Raw genomic sequence first — 25,187 nt, 5'->3', positions numbered from 1 at the left:
GAATGAAACGATGGTAAACTGATGCATGAGAGACTCTCACACAGCTATGGAAGGGGAGGGTCCACTCCTTTATTATACTCCTTGCTTAGGTAACATCACTGCTTAAACACTTTTAAGTCTGTGAGATGTGGTAGTTACTCCTTATCAAAGCAAACGCTACAGTCCTGGTAGGACAATGTGTCAATCGTACGGTGGCCTCAACAGGCAGACCTTCCAAGAACATAAAATCCTAATTCAGTATTTGTAAAAATATTCTCATGATGTTGCTATTCCTGACAGATGCTTGCAGAGCAACACTTAGATTTTTTACTTGTACAATTAGAGTTCCATTATTAAAAAAACAAACAAAAACAAAACAAAAAAACCAACCCAAATCCTAAAGGAGTTTTTGTTAGTAGAAACGTGACGTTACCACTAAACAAGTAATAAAAGAGTCAACCCCTTTAAAGGAAATTTGTAGCAGTAAGAGTATTTCCAAACATGATATCTCATATTTTCACAAGATCCATTTTTCTCTAGACAAAAACTTAAAAATTGGAAATAAGTAGATAAGTTATATTTGGGTAAAATAATTTTAGATTTTATAAATGTTTTTTCTATTTCTAATGTATTACTGTAATTTCAAAGTTTCTCAAACAGAAAGCTTAATTTACTTCATGATTCAAAACCTACTACAGCTTTAGTTTAAACAAATTACACGCTACATCTATAATTTAAGTGTGACAAAAAAGCTTTCTGTGTAGTTTGTTAAAGGGAAGATGCAAGTTACAAAAAAGATAAAAAAATCCAACAGAACAGCATTTCGCTAATCACCTATTAATTTAGTAACAGATTTTAATCAAAGCATAGAAGGATTTTTTGTGGTGATTACTAGACATATTCCATAGTCTGCCACCATGCCTAAAGCATAATGGAAAAACACACAAACACTATAAACTAACTATAAGAATTATTAAGAACAGTACTTTTAAAATTTATTGTTTTAAAAAATTAAATAGTGAAATTACATATTTCCCTTAAATTTGACTCCTGAATCTGAATTAAAATTCTCTTTACTTGTCCTGCTTCTTAGTTTGTATTCTATGGTTAAGTTGGTAGTTCATTTTAGTAACATGAACTAAAGTTTGGTGATTGTTCTGATAACTTTTCTTTAACAGAAAGAAAAAAGAAAGAGGAAGGACAAAATGAAAGGTATGAGAGACAAACACTTATGAGTGACAAAGCCTCTGGAGGAAACTATATATGTCAATCTACTCAGAATAGCATTACGAGTTCTCTGAAGAGATAATTTTATATTAATATTAAGTTATATTTCCTGGATATTGCTTACCCAGCCATTGAATTTTCAGAAGGATCACATATGGATGACTCTTCAGATTTTATGCTGATTTTCTTTGTAGAGAGATCTAACACTCCATCCCCTATAAGTTTTGCAAGAGAAAAAACTTTATATTTGTAACATATTAATAAAACAAACAGGCTATGATATAAAACCTGTTTAAAATCAACCCTTGGTCACCTTTCCCACTGTTTACAGTGCACAGCCATCTGACTGCTCATCCATGACCGTTGCTATTCAAGGCTGCACAGATGATGCTTTGGGAAAGTAGAAATGATGTCAATTGTACAAAAGAGAGCACAGAAAATATAATAATAAGTAAGAACAAAAATTAGCACTATTATAACTAACAATATGTGAAACATATACTTTAGGTAAATTGTGACTCTGCATAACCATTGTGTTTTTAGAAATTACAGTGTAAAATTTTACTGTTTTAAACAACTGAAATGAACAATTGAGTCAGTGCCTATGGTTATATATGTGACTGAATGGAGATATAACTTATCACAATATAACACTTTAGGAAAACACTGCCCAAGTATTTGTTATTAAAAGATAATTATTTTTATGACAATTATAATAGTGAATTTACGTAAATAAGATTTCAACGATTCAGACATATTGTTAATAGGACAACTTTGGATCAAGGGGAATAAAAATAAACTAAGAATGTATAACACACCAATAAATAATATTGCTAATACTACTATATTTTCAGTGACAGATAAAAATTTAAACTGTAAGAAAGGAGTCATTATAAAAAATATGCTTAAAAATATACTCAAAAATACTGCTGGGTTTTTAAAAAACAATCAAGTGGGTTTTACTGTTATCATATAGATCTACTTAATACTTACGTGCCCTAGCAAGACACAAAGATGAAAAAAAAAACATATCCCACCCATAACATACTATGTATAATTCAATAATAATTTTATTGAGTGCTTAGTATGTGCAAAGCACTATTTTAAGAATTTGGAGAGCAGCCCCATTCTCATGGTGCTTAGGACCTAGTGAGGTAGTCATACATACACCACCACCATCACCACCCAACATATTTTAGATTGAGGATAAGGGCTCCTTAAAAACAAACAAACAAAGAAGAGTAAGCTGATATTATTCTGGCTTCAAGGATTGACGATAATTTCCCTAACTTGTGTTAACAAAAGCTACTTGTTCTATCTTTTTGAGTCAAACACTTATTTGGTGGCATCCTCTACAAGCACTTAAAAGGCCCTTGCGTCCTTTCCTCTGTAAATTATGGCTTCTTTCAATAAACTATTAGATAAATCCAATATAGCTCTCATCATTCAGGCTCTTATGAAAAACAGATCTCTATATAGTTAAGTACAAGATTACATTATATTTATCACATATATTATCTTTTCTTTTTCCCCAGTTACATCAACAATTGAAGATAAATCAATTTCTTTTTATTTTTCAACTAAGTGTAAAAAACTGAACAGCAAGTGTTTACTAAATGTTCTCAGTTGAATATTCTAAAAAATAAATTTTATCATATACATCTATTTGTATACTTTGCTTTTAAGTTGCCTTTTAGGATTCTCTTACCATATACTTCATTATGAAAAGAGATTGAGAGCAACTCAAATTTCTTTTTTTATAAACAAAAGTCAAATGCAATACAAAAGCTCAAATTCAGCACTTCTTGCTAGTCCATATTACATAGGCTAATCACAAGTAATATTACTTCTAAAGTTTATCTATAAATATAACATTATATATAGTTAAGAATATTAAAACATAAAGCTACGTATTACACAAACACAAAAAATCTTACCTTGCTGAGTATTTTGTTCTTGCATTCGATTCACAGTGAGGTCTAAGGGGCCTTCCTGTTCTTCCTGAAGGGAGTTTTCTGCTTGATTCATTTGGATACTTTTACATATTAGACTTGGTCCAATTGAACCATTTCTATTCTCTTGAATTTTACCACTTTTTGAAATATACTCAATTGCAAACTGACGTATCATCTTTTTCATTAATTCCTGAGCAACTAGGGGAATGTTAGGATCACAGTTCTGAGGAAGATCTAGAGAAGAAATAAGTATAATAAGCATCAAAAACTGAAATGCGAAATACCCATATTTAAACTTATCATATTTTTTATTACAAATTAACAATTTCAGAAGTCTTTTAGTGTCAGTCTGTAATTGGTTCCTAGGACTTTGCAATAGAAACCATGTAGATTTAATTAGTATTTTGATATCAACCTCTAACTTGGCACATTTAACCATTTCTTCAAAATAACATTTTTGTTCACAAACTAAAATATAGGTAAGAAATTAAGACATAGGAAGCTCATTACTATGTCTAATTTTTAGAGTTTTAAATGTGTTCTACTAGATATTAAAACACTTTAGTATGTGAATATAAACTATATATATAGCCAAATAAATTTTAACTTAATATACTAGTGCATGCATTAACTATTAAAGAAAACATCTCAACTTTCATGATTGTTAATTACCATTTAATTCTTCAATTCTGTCAAATATGCATTTTCTATACATTTTAAACGTCATCATCAAGGATTTTTTCTTTTTAAATATATTTTTATTGATTTCAGAGAGGGAGAGAGAAAAACATCAATGATGAGAGAATCACTGATCGGCTGCCTCATGCATGCACTCTTGTGGGGATCGAGCCCACAACCTCAGCATGTGCGCTTGACTGAAATCGAACCTGGGACCCTTCAGTCCGCAGGCTGACAGTCTATTCACTAAGCCAAGCTGGTTAGGGCTGGATTTTTTTTCTTTCTTCAAATTTTTATATTTAGAAATTTAAATCAGAAACAATAAAATAAAGAACAGTATAATCACACAGACAGCCTCGACCAAGATTCTAGAATTGTTAGTATTCTGCCACACTCATTCTCTTTTAACTGTTTTTGGTTTGCAGAACTACTAAAGTAAATTTCATAATTATGATATTTCACTCCTATATGTTTTAGCAAATATCTACTAAGATTCTCCTATAAAAATGGCAGTATCATAATTAAGTGCCTTAATTAATCCTTGATCCCCAAACATATTGATCAGCTACAACTATAATGGTCAGCAATTGATTTTTAGTTCTACTTGAAACTTGTACAAGAGGTCAAAACAGTTGAATGATTTTACAGTGAGAGGTACAGAATAAGGACAGGCCAGTTATGAATATAGCATATAATAGTGATAAAGTTTTGGTATTGAGGGAGAGGGGAGGAGTTGGTGGTGGCTTTTCACATAACTTCTGGCCTCAATCCAATGCTTTTATTTACTCTGTTCCTTTGACAGTAGAATGGCTGGTAAATTGGAAAGGATGAGTAATCATACTTGGTTAGGCTCCAGAAGTGGTCTGACTTCTTGAGATACTAGTTCAATGCTCCTTAAATGCCTCGACTCTTTTTTTTTTATTTAATGTTTTATTATTATTTTTTTATTGATTATGGTCACATTGTCTTTATTCCCCCATTCCCATCCCAAACCCCTCCCTAGATATGCCCCCTCACAACCCCCGTTGTCCATGGCCACTGGCTCAACTCTTACCCAGGCCGATAGGTATTGTGCTAATAGGTCTGCACTGGTCCAGGGCTGTTTGAGACAGAAGGGTCAATTCTGTCTCAAATATTCTAATATTGAAAGGGTTCAATATTAGCTGGAGAACTTGGCTAAGACGTGTGAAGAAGAGTCTTTTAACTAGCATTTATTGTTACAGATCCCTGATTTTACAATGCAAGAAGGCTTGAAAACGTACAACGTGGTGTTTGTGAGAAGAGGCAACAAACACCTCCACTACGATATATTCCATATTTGGTAGCAAAAGGGACCTATGATAGCATGAATCTATTTATGGTCTTTGCAGAAATATAAATATATTTGATCATATGGTGCTGTTTTGAACAGGCTGAAGATGTAACATAAAAACATTTCCATTATATTACATCTTTAAAAAGTATTTTAAATTCAGAAGAAACATCTGAGAAAAGGGACTGTGGGCTTATTTTAACCTTTACATTTATTCTTTGACCCAGTAGGAAAGAGAGGCAATATTGGTTTGGGGGTACTGGAAAAAATAGACTTAGCTTATCTCCTCCATTTTATAGTTTCTTTGTTCACAAAAATGGAAATGATAACAGAACCTTGAAAATCATAATAGGACTTGCTCATAGCATATTTTAAGGTTCTATGAGATTGCAGATCAAATACTTGACATGTTTATAGTGTGGTAAACATTAGTGTTTAATTATAGTGGAAATAATAAGATAAAAAGATGCAAGCTAATCAATTATATTTTATTTAAATCATAAGATGTCAAATAAGTAAAAATATTAAGGCAAATATAAAATTATCAACTGGGGGAGAGGGGAAAGACATAATATCTAAGCCCATTTTTTTGGTATAGCCCATTAGCACATATAACCTAAATAAAGTGATTTATCAAAACAAAAAAGTTTCATGTTGCCCATAAGAATTCCAGTTTATACCATTTCTCAATTATTACCTCCAGGAATCTTTGAAGTTTTCTGTGAACAATCTTCTTCACCTTTTTCAAACCTAATTTTACTTTACATTATGTGTTAAAAGGAAATACTGAATGTATTTTGGTTAACTTCTGTAATTTATTGACCAATATCACCTTATAAATTTAAAATAATTAAATTTTCCAAAAAGAGCAAAAACATACTTTATGATTGAGTTTAGAGCTAAGTTTAATGCAGAATAGATATCACTACTCTATTCAATTCACCTACTCAGATTTTGTCCCTTTATATTGAGAATAAGTCTATGTGTGAAACCAAAGGACTTGGCAAAAGATAAAATTAAAAAATAAGATAAAAAAGAGACAATAAAAATGCTGGTCAGCTGCTAATTAGCTAATGAATCATCTGAATTAAACATATAAATGCTTATAATTACAAAAAGCAAATAAGCTGATTAAAGATGTAGGCCAGGGATTAAACTCAAGTGTTTTGAAAGATCAGGCAAATAATAAATATTTGGCTAGAAGATAAAACACTGCCACTTGGAAATGGTGTCAACTGCCCTTAAGACGATAGAAGACGCCATGATTTGATTCCTGGGCAGGGCACATGTCCAAGTTGTGGGCTCAAATCCCCAGGAGAGGTTGTGCAGGAGGCAGTCAATCAATGATTCTCCCTCATCATTGATGTTTCTATCTCTTTCCCTTCCTCTCTTATATCAATACAAAATATATTTAAAAAAAGACAGAAAAAACTTATTTTTACCCTATCTTTTCATTTCTGAAATTTAACTAATTCAAAGTTTAACATGCTCTTTGTGGTAGCTAGTATCAAGCTTGTCCTCAATGATTTCTACACCTTGGTTTCCTACTGCTGTGTAGTTCTTTCCACACTGAATCAGGGGTGGTATGTGTGATTAAGAGCATAGCACAGAAATGTACCTCATTTCTGATATTAGGTTATATAGGTGTATGGTTTCTATCTTGGATACTCCTGAATATTGATGTTCGCTGCCTCTTCTCTGCTCCCACCCCTACTTGATCCTTGCATCTCTCTCTCTTTCCTATTCTAGAGGAAGCCATTCTGTAAGCAACCCTATAGTGAGGCTCATAAGAGTTTGATGTTCTTGGAGAACTCAAGATGACACCATCAGGGGTCCTCAAACTTTTTAAAGTGGGGGCCAGATCATGGTCCCTCAGAGAGCTGGAGGGCCGGACTATATGAACTACTAATTCCTACTGTAACACCTCGGCTGCGCTCACTGCCCAAAAAACCTGGCGGGCCGGATCAGACTCCTCTGCGGGCCGCATGTGGCCCGAGGGCCGTAGTTTGAAGACCCCTGCGTAAACACCTGAACTTGCTGCCTTGCACAACCACTTTAAAACTACAACTAAAAGACAAAACGGACATCATCCAGAACCTCAGGAAGGCTGGCTAAGTGGAAATTCTACAACTGGAAGGGAAGAGAAAAAACACACTGAGACTCACAGGAGGTGTGGAAGGTGCAGAGGTATGGAGGAGTGTGCACAGAGAGGGCTAACAATTGAGTACACAGCTGTCTTTTTCAAGCGGGAAGGAGACACAAGTTCCCGACTGCTCTGAACTCCAGTTCCGGGCGAGACTCTGGGGACCCAGACTCATACAGGGAGAAACTGGATTATCTGGCAGCGGGCGAAAACCAAAGATGTCTTTGTCTCAGAGGTGCTTGCAGCGATAACTGCAGAACACTGAGAGCAAGGGGCCTCTTAAAGGCAGGGCTGATGGGAAGCCATGGCTGATTTCTCTGCCCTGAGACTCCACCCCACCCAAGCTATGTGCAGAGGCTTTTGCATATGAATGGCCTGGTCCTTTGAATTCTAAACTTACCTAACAGACTGCAGCTGAGTCAGAGAGACCAAGAACATCCAAAAGAAGGCCTAAGGCCCCACCGCAGCTTGAATTGCTTCACAGCTGGGCCTCATTTGGGCATTTCCAAAACCCAAATAAGAGGAATCTGCAGATCTCTCCATAGCTCCTGCTGGGTGGCTTCAGGCAGAGGCTAAATTAGCACCTCCTTGGAGATCCAAGAGCCAGTGTATCCAGGGGTCAGAATGGGACCATCCAGATAACAACTCCTCAGATCCATAAGGGACACGCTCAGGGGACAGACTCAGTGAGCACCAAAGCCCCACTGAAGCAAGTCCTGCCTCATAAGGCTGTCTCCAGCACAGAAGTTCTTCCATCGTAGACATAGCTGATCCTCACAGCCAACTGGCCTGGAGGGCAATTCCTCCCAGTGACACATACCAACAACAGTCAAGGCTTAACTACAACAAGACTGTGCACAAAGCCCACAAAGGGGTGCACCAAGAGATTCTACCTCAGGTAACTGGGGAGGCTGAGCCACTGGGCCCTAAAGGACACCTAGCACACAAAGACACTCTATCAACTCAGGGAAGCAGCCAAAATGCGGAGACAAAGAAACAGGTCACAAATGAAAGAAATGGAGCAAAACAAATGACTGGATATAGAGTTCAAAACCACGGTGATAAGGTTTTTCAAGAATTTTCTAGAAAAGGCCGATAAATTTAGTGAGACCCTTGAGGATATGAATAAGGACCAACTAGAAATTAAGCACTGATTGAAATAAAAAATAATATATAGAGATCCAAGAGCAGACAGAGGAACACAAGAATCAAGTCAAAGATTTGAAATACAAAGAAGAAAAAAACACTCAACTGGGAAAGCAAAAAGAAAAAAGAATCCAAAAAGTTGAAGATAGTGTAAGGAGCCTCAGGGACAACTTCAAGAGTACCAAAATCTGAATTATGGGGGTGCCAGAAGAAGAGAGAGAGAGAGCAAGATACTGAAAACCTATTGGAAGAAATAATGACAGAAAACTTCCCCCACCTGGTGAAAGAAATAGACTTACAAATCCAGGAATCACACAGAACCCCAAACAAAAGGAATCCAAAGAGGAACACACCAAGACACATCATAATAAGCAAAAGACAAAAAGAGAATATTAAAAGCAGCAAGAGAGAAACAGTTAGTTACCTACAAGGGAGCACCCATAGGATTGTCAGCTGATTTCTTAACAGAAACTATGCAGGCCAGATGAGAGTGGTAAGAAATATTCAAAGTGATGAATAGCAAGAACCTACAACCAAGATTACTCTACTCAGCAAAGCTATCATTCAGAATTGAAGGTCAGATAAAGAGCTTCACAAATAAGAAAAAGCTAAAGGAGTATATCACCACCAAACCAGTATTATATGAAATGCTGAAAGGTATTCTATAAAAAGAGGAAGAAGAAGAACAAGATAAAAATTATGAACAATATATACATATCTATCAACAAGTGAATCTAAAAATCAAGTGAATAAAAAATCTGATTAACAGAATAACCTGGTGAATATAACAGAATCAGGGACATAGAGAGGGAGTGAATTGACAATCTTTGGGGGGGAAAGGGTGTGGGGGTGTGGGAAGAGACTGGATAAAAATCATACACCTATGAATGAGGACAGTGAGGAGGTGGGGGAGAGCATGAGGTCTGTGGAAACGGGTGGAGGGGAGTTAAGGGGGAAAAAAGAACAACTATAATAATCTGAACAATAACGATTAAAAAAAAAGCTTGACATTCTTGAGCCATATGAATGAAAGTGAAACAAGGTACTCCAGAACAATCAAATGCCATATGATTGCAAACCTATCTGACCCCTTTATTACTGCCAAATGAAAAACTGTACCAGAAACATCCAGCTGAGTCTCTCTCAGATTTCTTGCTCAGAGAAAATGTGAGATAATGTTTGCTATTTTAAACTGCTAAATTTTGGAGGTAATTTGTTAAATAGTAAAATAAAAACACATTATGGTATACATTGGTGGGATACTACTGTATTAAAACCTAAAATGTACATGTTGCTTTAAAACTAGACAGTGGACTTTGGGGAGAGTGTTAAATATAAGCCTGATGTAAAATAAGTTGAATGAACAGGAAAACACTACATACTAAAAGATATGAGATACAGCTAATAAGGCAGTGCTTGGAGGACAATTTATAGCTGTAAAAACATACAGTTAATTTTTTTTCAAATTTAATGACCCAATAACCTAACCTTTCAATCTATGAGAAAATGAATTAAAAACAAGTATAAAGAAATATAAAGCTAGGGGAAAAAAAATAGAGAATGGAAATAGAGAAGATCAATGAAACCAAAGATGATTCTCTGAAAATATTGAAAATTTATAGAACTTTAGACTATCAGGAAAAAAAAACAAAAACAAAAAACTAGAGAAGATTTAAATTGTGAAAATCATGAAGGAAAATACATCACCATTATCATTAAAGAAAAGCAAAAGATAAATACCATTAAAATATATTAACTAATTAGTTCTTCTAGATGAAATGGCAAAATTCTTAGAAAGACAAACCAAACTAATTCAAGAAGGAATATAAAATGTAGCCCGGCTGGCATTGCTCAATGGTTGCACGTCAACCTATGAACCAGGAGGTCATGGCTCGATTTCTAATCAGGGTACATGTTCAGATTGCAGGCTCAATCCCCAGTAGGGGGTGTGCTGGATACAGCTGATCAATGATTCTCTCTCATCATTGATGTTTCTCTCTCTTTCTCTCCCCTACAACCCTGTAACAAGTGCTTGGATCAATAACCAAAAACTTGCCACAACAAAAAGCCCAGGGACAGGCAGATTAACTGGTGTATACAGTTAGACTTAATGAAGAACTGACACTGATTCTTCAAAAACTCTAAGAAACACTTCCCAACTTATTCTATGAGACCAATAAGTAACCTGATATTAAAAAAAGACAAAACAAACAAAAAAACATAAAAAACCCACAAGAAAAACACACACACACACACACACACAAATGCATGAAAAGAAAACTACCCAACCAAATAAAAAATTTCCATTGTGAATAAAAAAAAAAAAGTCTAAACAAAATACTATTAAACAGAATCCAGCAACATAAAGAATACAATGTTAGTTCAACAAATAAAACCACTCAGTCAGTGTCTGTTTTTTGAAAACTTCCTTATTTTGGGAAGTTTTCTTTATCTACTTTCTACTTTCCTATCCCTGGTGTATTTAGAATCACCAGTATTTCAAATATAAACTTTTCCTTCATTTAGTAGGGATTGCTATTTAGGCATTAAGTGTGGTCATTGTGACTTTAGTGTCACTGCTTATAGAATCTTATGGCAGGCAAATTTTATAAATGCCACACACAATTTTTCCATGTTCTGTGTTATCAGTATGATAATACATCTTTCACAAAAATTTACTCAAAATAGGTAATATACCTAAATGAAAAGTACAACTATAAAGTCAATAGAAGATAACACAGGAGAAAATCTTGGTGACCTTAAGTTTGAAAATGACTTTTTAGAAAACAAAACATAATGCATTAAAAATATTGATTAATACTACATTATAATTTAAGAATTTCTGGTCTGTGACTGTTAAAAGAATGAAAATGTAAGCCACAGACTGAAAAAATATTTGCATAATCTGATAAAGGAGTCTTAAGTCAAAAATACACAAAAAACTCTTAAAATCAACAATGAGAAAATAAATAACCCAATACAAATGGGTTATAAATGTGAAGATCTGAACAAGTAACTCACCCAAAGAAACATGCAGATAACAAATAAGCATATGAAAAGGTGCTCAATATCGTATGTCATTAAGGAACTGAAAATTAAAACAATACTGAGATATCACTACACACCTATTTAGAATGGCTAAAATCCAAAACATTGACAACAACAAATTCTGACAAAGATGGGGAGCAATAAGAATTCTCTTTCATTGCTGGTGGGAATGTGAAATGGTACAGCCACCATGGAAGATAATATGGCAGTTTCTTACAAAGCTCAATAGTCTTATCATAGGACCCAGGAATTGTACCCTTAAGGTATTTATGCAAATGAATTGAAAATATAGCTACACATAAACTAGTAAATATTTATAATTGCTAAAATTAGGTGAATGGATAAACTGTGGTATATGATAGCATTCAGTATTGAAACAATGTGAGCTATCAAGACACACAAAGAGGAAAAAAAGGAACCTAAAAAAGGCTACATACTGTAGCATACCAAGTATATAATATATAACATTTTGGAAAAAAGCAAAACCATGGATACAGTAATATTAGTGTTTGACACAGGTTGGGGCAAGGGATGAAGGAACAAATAGGTGAAGTAGAGGAAATTTTTAAGGCAGTGAAACTATTGTGTATGACACTGTAATGGTGGATATATGAAATTGTACATCAAGCCAAACTCAGTGTGTACAAGACACAGGGTGAACCTAAGGTAAAGTATAAACTACATTTAATAATAATGTATCAATAGTAATTAATCAACTGTAAGAAATGTAGGGGAAAGGAGAGAGCTTGAATATATGGTGATGGGAGATTTGACTTTGGGTGGTGGGTACAGGGTATACTATACAGATCCTATAACATAGTCAGAATCTGTAAATTATACTGAAACCTGTATGTTCATGTTAACCAATGTCACCCCAATAAATTTATTTTAAAAAGAAATGCAACACACTAATGAAAGATTGTTAATAACAGGGAACATTGGGGGGGGGGGAAGGGGGGGGGAAGATGAATTTTCCACACTTTCTGCTCCATTTTTCTGTAAATCTAAAAGTGCTCTAAAAAATAATCTCTATTAATCTAAAAAACAAAATATAACTGGATTAAGTGAAAAATTCATCTGATTTCATATACTTTTCTTTCTTTGAAAACTGTTCAGTAGATGGCACCAGAGACCCTTTAGAATAAGAAATTACAAGATGGTATTGTACTATTCAAAAGACTAGTTTTGATCTTGATACATGCTTTGAGACTGAATTGAGTTATTAAAAATATCGCCACTTTTGAAAAAAAATGATGTGTTATAGGCTAAATTTAGATGCAAATTATTGATATATAATTATAGAAGATGGTAAATAAGCATGGAACTCTAGGAAAGCAGATCTGAAGAATTACATTGCCAGAGTAACTCTATATTATCTATGCTATCTAATAAAAAAGTAATACACAAGTTTACCATATTTCCACAAGCCACGCCCACCAGCCAATCAGGAGCATGTATGCAAATTAAGATGGCTAGGGTCACAGAGAGAGCAAGAGGCTTAGGTTGCCCCTGGCAATGGAGGAAGCCAAGCTTTCTGCCTGCCCTGGTGGGCCCAGGCCTCTGCTCAAGGCTATAAAGTTTCAATTATAGAAGATAAATAAATCCCAACAAAAATGGCTGCAGCCACAGAGCAAGCAGGAGGCGTGGCTCTGCTCAAGGTGCTACAAAGTTTCAATTACAGAAGATAAATAAATCCCAGATACCAGGACCTCTGCTTGGGTCGCTGGTGGCTGGCCTGCAAACCACCACAGGCCCCTTGCCCAGGCAGCCCCACACTTCAAGGGAAACTCCACCCTGATCCAGGACACCCTTCAGGGCAAACCAGCTGGCCCCCACCTGTGCACCAGGCCTCTATCCTATTTGATCCTATCTCAGTAAAGGATAATATGCAAATTGACCATCACTCCAACCAACAAGATGCTGCCCCCATGTGGTCAAAGATGACTGCCCCCTATGTGGACACAAGATGGCCAGCAGGGGAAGGCAGTTGAGAGGGACCAGGCTGGCAGGGGAAGACGGTTAGGGGCAATCCGGCTGGCAAGGCTGCAGTTAGGCATCGAACAGTCTGGCAGGGGAGTGGTTAGGGAGTGACCAGGCAGGCAGGTAGAAGTGGTTAGGAGGAATCAGGAAGACAGGCAGGCTAGTGATTGGGAGCCAGCAGTCCTGAATTGTGAGGGATGTCTGACTCCTAGTTTAGGCCCAATCCCAGTTGGGCCTAAACCCTCGAGGGGTCCCATATTGGAGAGGGTGCAGGCTGGGCTGAGGGACACCACGCCTGTGGACGAATTTTGTGCACCAGACCTCTAGTGTATGTATGTATGTATGTATGTATATATATATATATATATATATATATATATATATATATATATAAGCCTAAGTGATCATTTTGATTGAATGACTGGAATGATGGACATGACTAGTTGACCAGTCATTATGACATGCACTGACCACCAGGGGGCCGACGCTCAATGCAGGTGCTGCCCTCTGATGGTCAGTGCACTCCCACAGCTAACCTTCTGTGGCCTTCCCCGCCAGCTGCCAGCCCCCCATTCAGCCCCAATCGAGGGGAGGGGGCAGCCGACCAACCTCCCACAGCCCCCCCTGGTTGGTTGTCCCCCAAATCAGCCCCAATCGGGGGAGCCAGCTGGCCAACCTCCCATGGCCACGCCTCCCCCCTACCGGCCGCCGCCCCCCCCTCGCGCCCCCCCCCCATAGGCCCAAACCAGGGGCTGGCTAGCCAACCTCCTGTGGCTCATCCCCCCAGCTGGCCAGCCCCCAAATAGGCCTCAATTACTGGCCAGGCTGAGGGACCCCACCTGTGCATGAATTCATGCACCAGGCCTCTAGTAAATAAAAAAGGTGCACTATGAGACTATTTAAAAACTAATCCTAACTCATATTTTGATAACTACATAACACATCCATCTGACACTTCTTGACTACTAGTCAGCAAGTATCTCATTAGTAAATTGTCTTTCTTCACAGGCTAAAAGCATTCACTAAATGTGGCATCAGGGCATTAAAAAATTCTTTTATCTTCAAGCTAGGAGAGAAAAAGTATTATCTTTCTAAAAAGCAGAGGGTAAAAACATTCCCACCAAGCAACCACTGCTTATTTACCCACTAATTTTTAGACTGACAAAGCAAATATGCAGTTTTATAGAGATCAAATGAGATAGCCTAGACTTACAAAAATTATCTCTTTCCCCATATTCTTAATTTATTTCCCTTGAAAGTGATACTATTGAGAAACCAAGATGGCGGCATAGGTAAACACCTAAACTGCTGCCTTGCACAATAGTTTCAAAACTACAACTAAAAGACAAAACATCTGTCACTCAGTATCACGGGAAAGCTGGCTGAGTGGAAGGTGTCTGGGTGTACTGCTTCTTTCAACCAGATGGGAGACAAGCTCCTAATTACTCTGAATTCCAGTTTCTGGGGAGACCTTGGGGACCCAAACTCCTACGGGAAGAAGCTGGACTGTTTGACATCGGGTTGGAAAGTGAGGATGGCTTCTTGCAGAGGTGCACCCAATAATCATTGTTTACTGTGCTGGGGAGCGAGATACGGGGACCTGGAAATGGGGAAACAAAGATGGCTGACTGGCAGCCATCGCGGTTTGCCACACCCTAGCCTAGTGACTACCTGAGATCACACCCCGCACAATCTACAAACTTACCCCAGCTCCATGCAGCGGCTTTTGCATATAAACGGCATGCCTTATCACAGATTAACCTAACAAACCACAGCTCTGGTCAGACAGTCCAAAACCTCCAAACACCAAGCAAAGAGGAGAAAACTGTAGATCTCACGGTAGCTCCTGCTGGTTGGCCTCAGACAGTAGCTGACCTGCACCCAATTGGAGATCCAGAGGCTAGTGTATCTAGTGGTCAGTGTGAGATGACACCAGATTTCAACTACTCACGTCCACATTCAAGAGATAGACTCAGTGAGCTCAAAAGCCCCACTGAAACAAGTCCTGCCCCATAAGAGTGTCTCCAGAATAGCAGTTCTGCCATTACAGACATAGCGGGTCCTCACAGTCAATTGGCCTCACAGTCAATTCCTCCCAGTGACACCAACAACAATCAAGACTTAACTAAAACAAGGCTGTACCCACAGTCCACAAAGGGGTGTACCAAGAGTGTCCACCTCAGATAACTGGGAGGCTGACCCACTGGGCCGTATAGGGCACCTACCACATAAAGCCACCCTACCAACTCAAGAAGCAGCGAAAATGCGGAGACAGAGAAACAGGTCACAAAAGAAAGAAATGGAGGAGAACAAATGATTGGATATAGAGTTCAAAACCATGGTGATAAGGTTTTTCAAGAATTTCCTAGAAAAGGCTGATATAACGAGATCCTCGAGGATATGAAAAAGGACCAACTAGAAATTAAACATACACTGACTGAAATAAAAAATAATATACAGAGACCCAACAGCAGTCTAGATGAATGCAAGAATCAAGTCAAAGATTTGAAATACAAAGAAGCAAAAAACACTCAACCGGGAAAGCAAAGAAAAAAGAATCCAAAAAGTTGAAGATAGTGTAAGAAACCTCTGGGACAATTTCAAGCATACCAACATCAGAATTATGGCGGTGTCAGAAGAGAGTGAGTAAATTTCAATTGAAGAAATAATGACTTTCACCCTCACCTGGTGAAATAGACTTACAAGTCCAGGAAGTGTCTGTGTCCATTGGTTGGGCCTATATGCATGCATACAAGTCGTTTGGTTGATCTCTCCCTCTATACCCCCGGTCCCACCTTCCTTCTGAGGTTTGACGGTCTGATAGATGTTTCTCTGCCTCTGGATCTGTTTTTGTTCATTAGTTTATGTTGTTCAATATATTCCACAAATGAGTGAGATCATGTGATATGTTTCTTTCTCTGCCTGGCTTATTTAACTTAGCATAATGCTCTCCAGTTCCATCCTTGCTATTGCAAATGGTAAGAACTCCTTCTTTTTTACCACAGCATAGTATTCTGACCATCAGAGGGCAGATGCTCAATGTAGGAGCTGCCTCCTGGTGGTCAGTGCACTCCCACTGTCATCCTCCTGTGACTGGCCAAACTCCCATGATCCCTCCCCCAAGGTTGGCTGGCCCTGATGGGCCCCCATCACCCTGATCGCCAGCCAGGCCAAGGGACCCCAACAGTGCATGAATTCGTGCACCAGGCCTCTAGTGCTCCAATAACTATGTATAGTATTAGATGGGTATGAGACTTATAAAGATGATCACACAGCAAGTTATTTAATGTCTAATATTGGGGTGTACATCATAAACTAATATAATATTGTATGTCAGCTGTAAGTGGAAAATAATAAATGATTTAAAATGGGCAAATGATTTGAACAGATTTTATTTTTAAAATATTTTTATTGATTTCACAGAGGAAGGGAGAGAAAGAGAGGGACAGAAACATCAATGATGAGAGAGAATCATGGATTGGCTGCCTCCTGCATGCCCCCCATTAGGGTTTGAGCCTACAACCCAGGCATGTGCCCTTGACTGGAACTGAACCCGGGACCCCCCAGTCCGCAGGCTGACACTCTATCCCCTGAGCCAAACTGGTCAGGGCTTGAACAGATTCTTTAAAAAATATAGAAATCACCTATTATAAGAATCTGAAAAAACTCTCAATATATGTTACCAGGAAAATACTATTTAAAGCAAAATGAGATAGCATTTCAAATATAATATAATTAGCTAGTAACAAAAATTGGTAACAGTAGTTGCTGATAGGAAAATGAACTCTCTGCATTACTACTGAGTTTTGGCAGTTTCTAATATATTTTAAATATACATTGACACTATGTCCAATAGGTTTTCTTAAAAATAAAAAAACAGTATCCAAACATTTATAACTGCCTTATTAATAATCTCTGGTGACTTATTAATAATTCCTTTCAGATAAAAAATGATTCTTGTACTTTAATCCTCTGTGAGTGCAAAGGTATCAATGGCACTGACTAATAAGAAACACAGAAGGAAAAAGAATATATTTAAAAGTAAAATAGGTTTAGCGTAGACTCATTGAACTTATTTAAAATTCCTCCCCCAACATATATATGGAGATGTCTAGAACTTGGAGAGAGGTTAAATGTTGAAGCCAAAAGAGGGAATGAGATGGGAGGGAGGAGAATGCATGTATGTACATAAATATACATGCATATGTGTATATAAATTCTAAGGACACAGTCCTTCAGGTATAATATTCTGGGGAGAGCACGAAGACCAAACAGTAAAGGAGGTGGATAGGATACTTACCCCCCTTTTTGAAATGGCTCCTTTGATAGTGTGGAGAAAACTATGGGCTCCCCAGAATCATGTTTTGAATACTCAAATATATAGTATTAGGAAAAACGCCCAAGTATATTCAAATATAATTGTAAAAAAATATTTTTAATTGAGATACAGAGATATGTGCTTTTTTTTCTTATGTGCTTTATTAATTTTCTTAATAATTAAAATATAAAATCTAGCCCAAACCGGTTTAGCTCAGTGGATAGAGCATCAGCCTGCAGACTGAAGGGTCCCGAGTTCGATTCCCATCAAGGGCATTTACCTTGGTTACAAGTACATCCCCAGTAGGGGGCGTGCAAGAGGCAGCTGATCGATGACTCCCATCGGTTTCTAACTCTCTCTCTCCCTTCCTCTCTGTAAAAAATCAATAAAATATATTAAAAAATATATAAAATCTAGTAGAGTATAAGTTTACTATGTACCATAATTTCAAAGTAGTGAGAATGTAAGTAAAACTTAAGATATAATATCACATGAAAATATCTGATTATTTACTGCTAGACCAGGTATTACTAATGTTACTATTGCTTGTTGTCAATATTTATATTCAAAGAAAATGTTAAATTTCAGTTAAGTTTAATGAAAATAAAGGTATCATTTCTCTCCCATTTAATTTCATGGACCTAAGAAAAGCTTAACATGAACTTGTTGGGAAGTATCCTAGGTTAGAACCCCTGAACTAGGGAGTAAAATTAAAAAGAAAGAAAAACTTGACAAAACAGTATCTTGGAAATTATAGTAGCAAAATGGAATGCTATTTTTAAACTTCCATGATAAAATACTATACCCACCACTTCATTTCTTACCACTGTGATGTAGAATGAGAAGTCAGACAGAGAGCAGTATGTTAAGCAAGTTTCTATTTTCAGAAAAAGAAATTACAACTGTATTTAGACTAATTTATAAAAATGTATCCCCATTAGGAATCATCACCACAGACTGCCAATACAATGATCATTCTATATACCAGACATTCTATTTCCAATCTGCTTCATCCAGCTTCTATTTTTTATACAATCTACTTTTATATTCTGTCATACAAGCCAGGGTCAGAACAGATGAATAATAATGACACAAGTCTTTCATCTGGCCTGCCACTCTAGAGATAGGAAATAACCTAACAGGATACTGAATAGGAGGGGTGAACCATTTTCCTCTTACAGAGATGCAGTCAGTCAAGTTACTCTAGATACACTATCTATATGCTCATATTTATTTCTCTATACAATAGTCTGGGTTATAGTAAAAATTTAACTAGAATGTGGAATGCTGAGACATTTCCCATGCAGGCTTTTTTTCTGCCTCCTCAGTGGCTATGACACTTGCTATTAAGTAGGATCAATCTCTGACCCAACAAAGTATTTGTTTAGATAAAGCCTTTCTTATACCACAGCCATCTTCAACAGAGCTTAGAAGTATTGGTCCAGAGGATACTGTGGGGAATTATGGCTGGCAGGGCACAAGTGTTTGTAGAACATACCCACTGTAACCAGTGTGTTACTCAGAGCGATACCAGTATCTCCACACAAGCATTGAGATCTGCTAAAGCTGGGGCATTCCTGGGAATAACTGGGAAACAAAGTAAAAGTGTTAAAGCCTGGCATCCCTCCAGGAAGTGAAAGGCTCCTTTTCGTTCCCCGAGCGGCCATGTGCCTCGCGTGGATGCTGGTCCTTTAAAGGTTTTGTGAAGTGGCCACAGGGCTTTGCTTGTACATGCGCCTTTGGATTGGTTTCTGAAGACGACTCCCTCCCACCCCCTCCACTGCCATTCTGGGTGTTTTAACAGTTTTGCTTGCAATATGGGAGACATATTTTGGTCTAGGATCAAATATGAGCTCGGAATTGAAGACAACTGTTTAATTTGGCCACTAAAATGCTCTCCTTCAAAGCATGTCCGTTGCATCATGCTGCCACCCCGAGTGAGCAGCGGCAGCGCCAGGGACAGCCAGCTGGGTCGGGAAGTGTGAGTCCCGCTGAGAAGACTGATGAGTGGTGGGCACCCAGTGCAAAATACAGATCTTGTAACATAGAAACCCACACCTGAAACCTGTATGATCATATTAACCAATGTCACCCCAATAAATGTAATTAAGAATAAATAAACTTAAATGGGAAAAAAACACACAAAAAAACACACAAAAAACAAAGTAAAAGTGTTAAAAGGAGACTCCCTACCAAAGAAAATCTAATACAATAGAGTAAAACCCAAATAATGTTAAAAAATCTATTCTAAACAAGTTTGATAAAAACTACCATGAACTACTATAGGGTTTAAATGTACTGTTCTCTGGGCATTACAAAATCATTTAGAATCTAATTGCTACAGTAATGGGCAGAAAGATAAACTGAGGAATGAGCTTTAATAATCAACTGACTAGGTGAGAGAAACAAAGAGAACACAGAACTATGGGATCTCTGCTTTTATAACATTTTAGAACTGTTTTTTTTTTGGGGGGGGGGGAGAAGGGCTGATGGTTAGGGAGATAGAACCACATTATCATAAGAACTCATACAATTATTATAAAAGAAAACTCTTGCTGCACCCCAGTTATACTTCCATGTTTCATTTCTTACAGCCCACTTAAGGTTTTAATAAAAGCCATGACCTACCATAGCTTAATGTAACTATCTATATGGTTTTCCTTTTTTAAAAAAAGAATATGAACATATTCTCTTTTAGACCTAAATCATTTTGCCCCTCCCCACCCTTCTTGCTCCCCATGCTTTTTGTCTCTGTAAAGCCATGACCAACCACTGTATTAGTCAACTCCTGTGACTACAACTTTTCTTATTAGACCTTTAGCAATTAAATATTCTTTGTAAATCAGCTCACCCATTCTGGACTCTGAAGAATTAGTCAGTCTCTAAAATCTTCAGAGTAGTTCTTCAAATCTTGTTGAACATTCATCAATTAACAAAATTGATAATGTACCTTAAAATATGTATGTTATATATAAACTAGAGGCCCAATGAACAAAATTCATGCAGGGAGAGGCAGTGTACCTCAGCCCGGCCTGCACCTTCTCCAGTCTGGGACCCTTTGTACATCCCTCTCACAATCCGGGTCTGCTGGCTCCTAACCGCTCACTTGCCTAATTGCCCCTAACCGCTTCTGCCTGCCAGCCTGCTTGCCTCCTATAACTCCCCTGATGGCCTAACACCTAAATGCTCCCCTGCCGGCCTGATTGCCCCCAACTGCCCTTCTCTATCGGCCTGATCGCCCACAACCATCCTCCCCTGCCACAACCTGCCTCCTCCACCAGGACTAGCCTCCTCCACGCTGCGCAGAGCCTCGGGACCCCCAGGCCTCACCCTCTGGAGCAGCCACCAGGCCCCACCTCCACTCTGCACGCAGCCATCTTGTGATGCCATGAGGGCATGACACCACCTAGGCTATTATTAGTATAGATTACATAGACATTCTTATTATGAACCACATATTTTAAGGCACAGCATATATTTGGACGAGGTTTGTCATTGACAGTACCTTCTAAACCTTATTTTTCTAACTTAATTCAGTAACTACAAAGTATAACATGTATATCCTTGTTACCTTGGCCATGTAAATTACAATATATCACAACACTCAGAACACAAACCAAAGAATGAGCCTATAAGAAATATGGCATTAAGCTAATGTTTCATTTACATTATATTAATCTTCACAGTGATATATCACTCAGTAACCTGATCAACATAACAGCCATTTAATAAAAAAAAAAAAAAAAAAAGCTAGCAACACATCTAGTTTTGACTCTGTAGCCCATATTCTTTTTTCCACCAGAAGCTACTAAAGAACACAGTATATCTATCAATGATTAAAACACTGAAATCTAGTATCTTGCTTTAATAAAACTTTTTTTTTTGATGGGTAACTATAGACAAGAGAGTATAATGCATCTTCTCTATATGAGCAAACTTAACTTTTTGTTAAGTCACAAAAAGGGTAAACAGTTTGTCAGAATCTTATCTAATATATGGTGGGGCATGATTTGAGTCCACATTTGTTCAATGACAAAGCTTATGCTTTGCCGTTCTACAGAAAATATAAACATTTTATAAGACTTGACTCAAAACACTTTAAGGAGAAAAAGACACACATAAAAATGAAAGACATGGTTGCTACTTAGTACTAACAAATCAACGAATTCTAATCAATAAATAAACTTTATAAAACCATCTGTACGGACTACGGATATAATGTAATAAGCTAATAACAAAAAGTAAACTGTAGCTGACATTGCATAATTATATGTAAACTAAAAATAGTGAGATGATAATTTATAAAACTAATTTATCACATTTTACACCCTCTGCTAGAGTCCTAGACTTGTTGTATCTCAGTAAATGACATTAAGAATTCATCAGCCACTGGGGCTCCAAAGTAACAAAGAATAGGTAATACTTTAAAACAACTTTAACTATATTATATTAAATAAAAAAGGAAAGCATATGTGTTAGAGTATATTTAACAAACAGCTATTTCTATAAAAAGTGAAATTTTAAAAATGAACTTCTTTTGTGAGAGCAAGATTTAAAATTATAAGACAAAACCTTTTATAAAAGAATTAAGATGTGGTTGGTTTATAATTCAGGTGCTTTTTTGTTTTGTCTTGTTTTTACACTGTAATTTATCATTCATAAAACGAAAATACATGAAAAAAGTTATCTGGGGAAAAAATAGCTGACCAGAAACATCTCCCCCTCTCCCTTTTTATTACACATGAAATAACTTCAATTCTTGACCATTAAAAGTTTTTTTTCCTTGTAAGGCCTTAATCCTGAGATTCTAATATTACCCAATTTATTAATATATATATTTGATTTTTTTACAGAGAGAAAGAGAGGGATAGAGAGTTAGAAACATCGATGAGAGAGAATCATCGATTAGCTGCCTCTTGCACACCCCCTACTGGGGCTGTGCCCGCAACCAAGGTAAATGCCCTTGACCGGAATTGAACCCGGGACCCTTCAGTCCTTAGGCCGACCCTCTATCCACTGAGCCAAACAGGTTTCGGCTAATATTACCCAATTTAAAAGGTGAAATATTTATGTGATCTGAAGAGAAACCAGGGTATTAATATTACCCAATTTAATATGTTAGGCTGTCTTAAATTTGCAGGCAGACTACAATCAGGTTTAAAGTTTTATAGCTGAAAACTAAGAAGAAATACTTTTGAGAATTCTAAATTAGACTTTTGGGGGATGGGTGTAGGTGGAAGAGGGCACAGAGATAAATAGTGACGGAAAACATAAAAAATAAATTAAGAGTTGCACATGCATTACTTACAAGAATGAAAGTTCTGTGTATTTATGCTTTATAATTTACAATTAGCCAATAGCAAATAGTAAACTAGTAAATCTTTGGGAAAAAGTAGACAAATTAATTGTCTAAAGTCATCTAACAACCTGATCTTTTATGTACAAAATAACAGATAACACTGTTTTTAAAGTATACAAACTAATAAATGTTGTGATTTAATTAAAAATTTTAAAAATACCATGAACTTGAAAACCTGATACAGAATTTAAAAAGAAAAAAGAAAAAAAAAAATCAGAGAAAATCTCCTTTAAGGCATGTAGGTTTTCCAAGAAGTTTTAAAAACCCAAAGCCTTATTTTCATAGCATCTAACAAATACAAAATCTGTAGCAGGGAAACTGAATGAATGTGCAAACACCAGTTCTCATAAAAACAAAACCCATCGTTTAAAAAAAACCTTTATTATTCAAAATATTACATATGTCCTACTTCTCCCCTGACCATCCACCACTGACCCTTTTTAGCCCACTCCTGCCCCCTGCCTTCACCACACTATTGGCTGTGTTGATAGGTTATGCACAGATGTATACAAGTTCTTTGATATCTTCCCAGTCACCCACCCCAGCCTTCCTTCTGAGATTCTCCAGTCTGTTCCATGCTTCTGTCTCATCAGTTTATTTTGTGCATTAGATTCCACATATGATTGATATCATGTGGTACTTGTCTTTTTCTGACTGGCTTATTTCACTTAGCATAATACTCTCCAGGTTCCTCCATGCTGTCTCAAAGAGTAAGACATCTTTTTTATTGCAGTATAGTATTCCATGGTGCAAATGTACCACAGCTTTCATTTTATCCACTTATCTACCTACTAGAGGCCCAGTGCACAAAATTTGTGCAGTGGGGGGTGAGCCTCAGCCCAGCCAGCACTCTCTACAATCTGGGACATCACTCTCACAATCTGGGACTGCTGGCTCCAACCATTTGCCTACCTGCCTGGCTGATTGTCCCTAACTGCTTCTGCCTGCCAGCCTGATCTCCACCTAATCACTCCCCTGCCAGCCATATAGATGCCTAACTGCTCCCCTGCTAACCCTATTGCCTCCAACTGCCCTCCCCTGCCAGCCCAATATCCCCAACTTCTCTCTCCTGCCAGCCCAATATCCCCAAACTTCCCTCCCCTGCCAGCCTGGTTGCCCCCAACTGCCCTCCCCTGCAGGTCTGGTCACCCCCAATTGCCCTCCCCTGCATGCCTGGTGGCCCCCAATTGCCCTCCCCTATAGTCCTGGTTCTACCCATCTGCCCTTCCCTGCTGGCCATCCGGTGACCACATGGGGTGACCGTCTTGTGTGAGAGTATGATATCAATTTACTTGTTACCTCTTTATTATATAGGATGGGCACTTGGGCTATTTCCAGATCTTAGCTATTTTAAATTGCACTGCTATGAACATAGGAGTGCATATATTCTTTTTGACTGGTGTTTTGAGTTTCTTAGGATACATTCCTAGAAGTGGAATCACTGGGTCAAATGGCAGCTTCATATTTAATTTTCTGAGGAAACTTCATACTGTTTTCCATAGTGACTACAGTGGTGCCTCGCATAAAGAACGCCTCACACAGCGAACGCTGCACACAACGAACTTCATTTCATGATTCATACAACGAACTTCGTTTCACACAACGAAGTCGCCCGAGCTTCCACGACTGCTTCGCCCAAGCTTCCACGATCGCTGCCGATGTATTGCATCCTTCCGCGCAGGCACTGCAGGCAGTCGTTAGTCACTGCACTTAACTTAAGCACGTATCGCGGCAATCGTTCTTCATTACGAATTAAATCACGCACGTATCACGGCAGTCGTCCTTTTAAGTTAAACTCAATACACTGTATCCGGATTCAGCTGAAGCAAACAGGATCAACGATCTTTACTCCGATACTCTTGTCCGTTATTTCCGGCAGATGTTGGAGAAAAGAGAAACAAACGACTTTGGACAGGTTTTTCATGAAACCATCGGCCAAAAAGCAGAAAATGGACGAAGATGTGCAAGATTCGGTAGACTCTACTTAGTCTGTCTTAAAATTAAAAAAATGTGTGTTTTTTTTTTAAAAAAATTATGTTTTT

At 37.5% G+C, this 25,187-nt stretch overlaps 1 protein-coding gene across 12 annotated transcripts in view; it reads right to left on the bottom strand.

The window, feature by feature from the left end:
- The window catches only part of LOC311628978 (ligand-dependent nuclear receptor corepressor-like protein), a 111,392-nt gene that overhangs the window by 27,892 nt on the left and 58,313 nt on the right, over positions 1–25,187 (bottom strand). For 10 of the 12 annotated variants that reach the window (XM_084896656.1, XM_084896657.1, XM_084896655.1 and 7 more), the window contains 2 exons: positions 3,144–3,395; positions 1,331–1,421 (listed from right to left, as the gene is read on the bottom strand). In XM_084896656.1, coding sequence (XP_084752782.1) covers positions 1,331–1,421; positions 3,144–3,395 — 343 coding nt within the window. Of the gene's footprint in view, positions 1–45; positions 211–1,330; positions 1,422–3,143; positions 3,396–25,187 lie in introns of those variants that run through there. The other 2 variants (XM_084896651.1, XM_084896653.1) reach the window with 2 other exon arrangements.

This window comes from Pipistrellus hanaki (genome assembly GCF_964339955.1).
Source record: "Pipistrellus hanaki genome assembly, chromosome: 1".
Lineage (NCBI taxonomy): Eukaryota > Metazoa > Chordata > Mammalia > Chiroptera > Vespertilionidae > Pipistrellus > Pipistrellus hanaki.
This window is presented reverse-complemented; position numbering and strand designations above follow the sequence as displayed.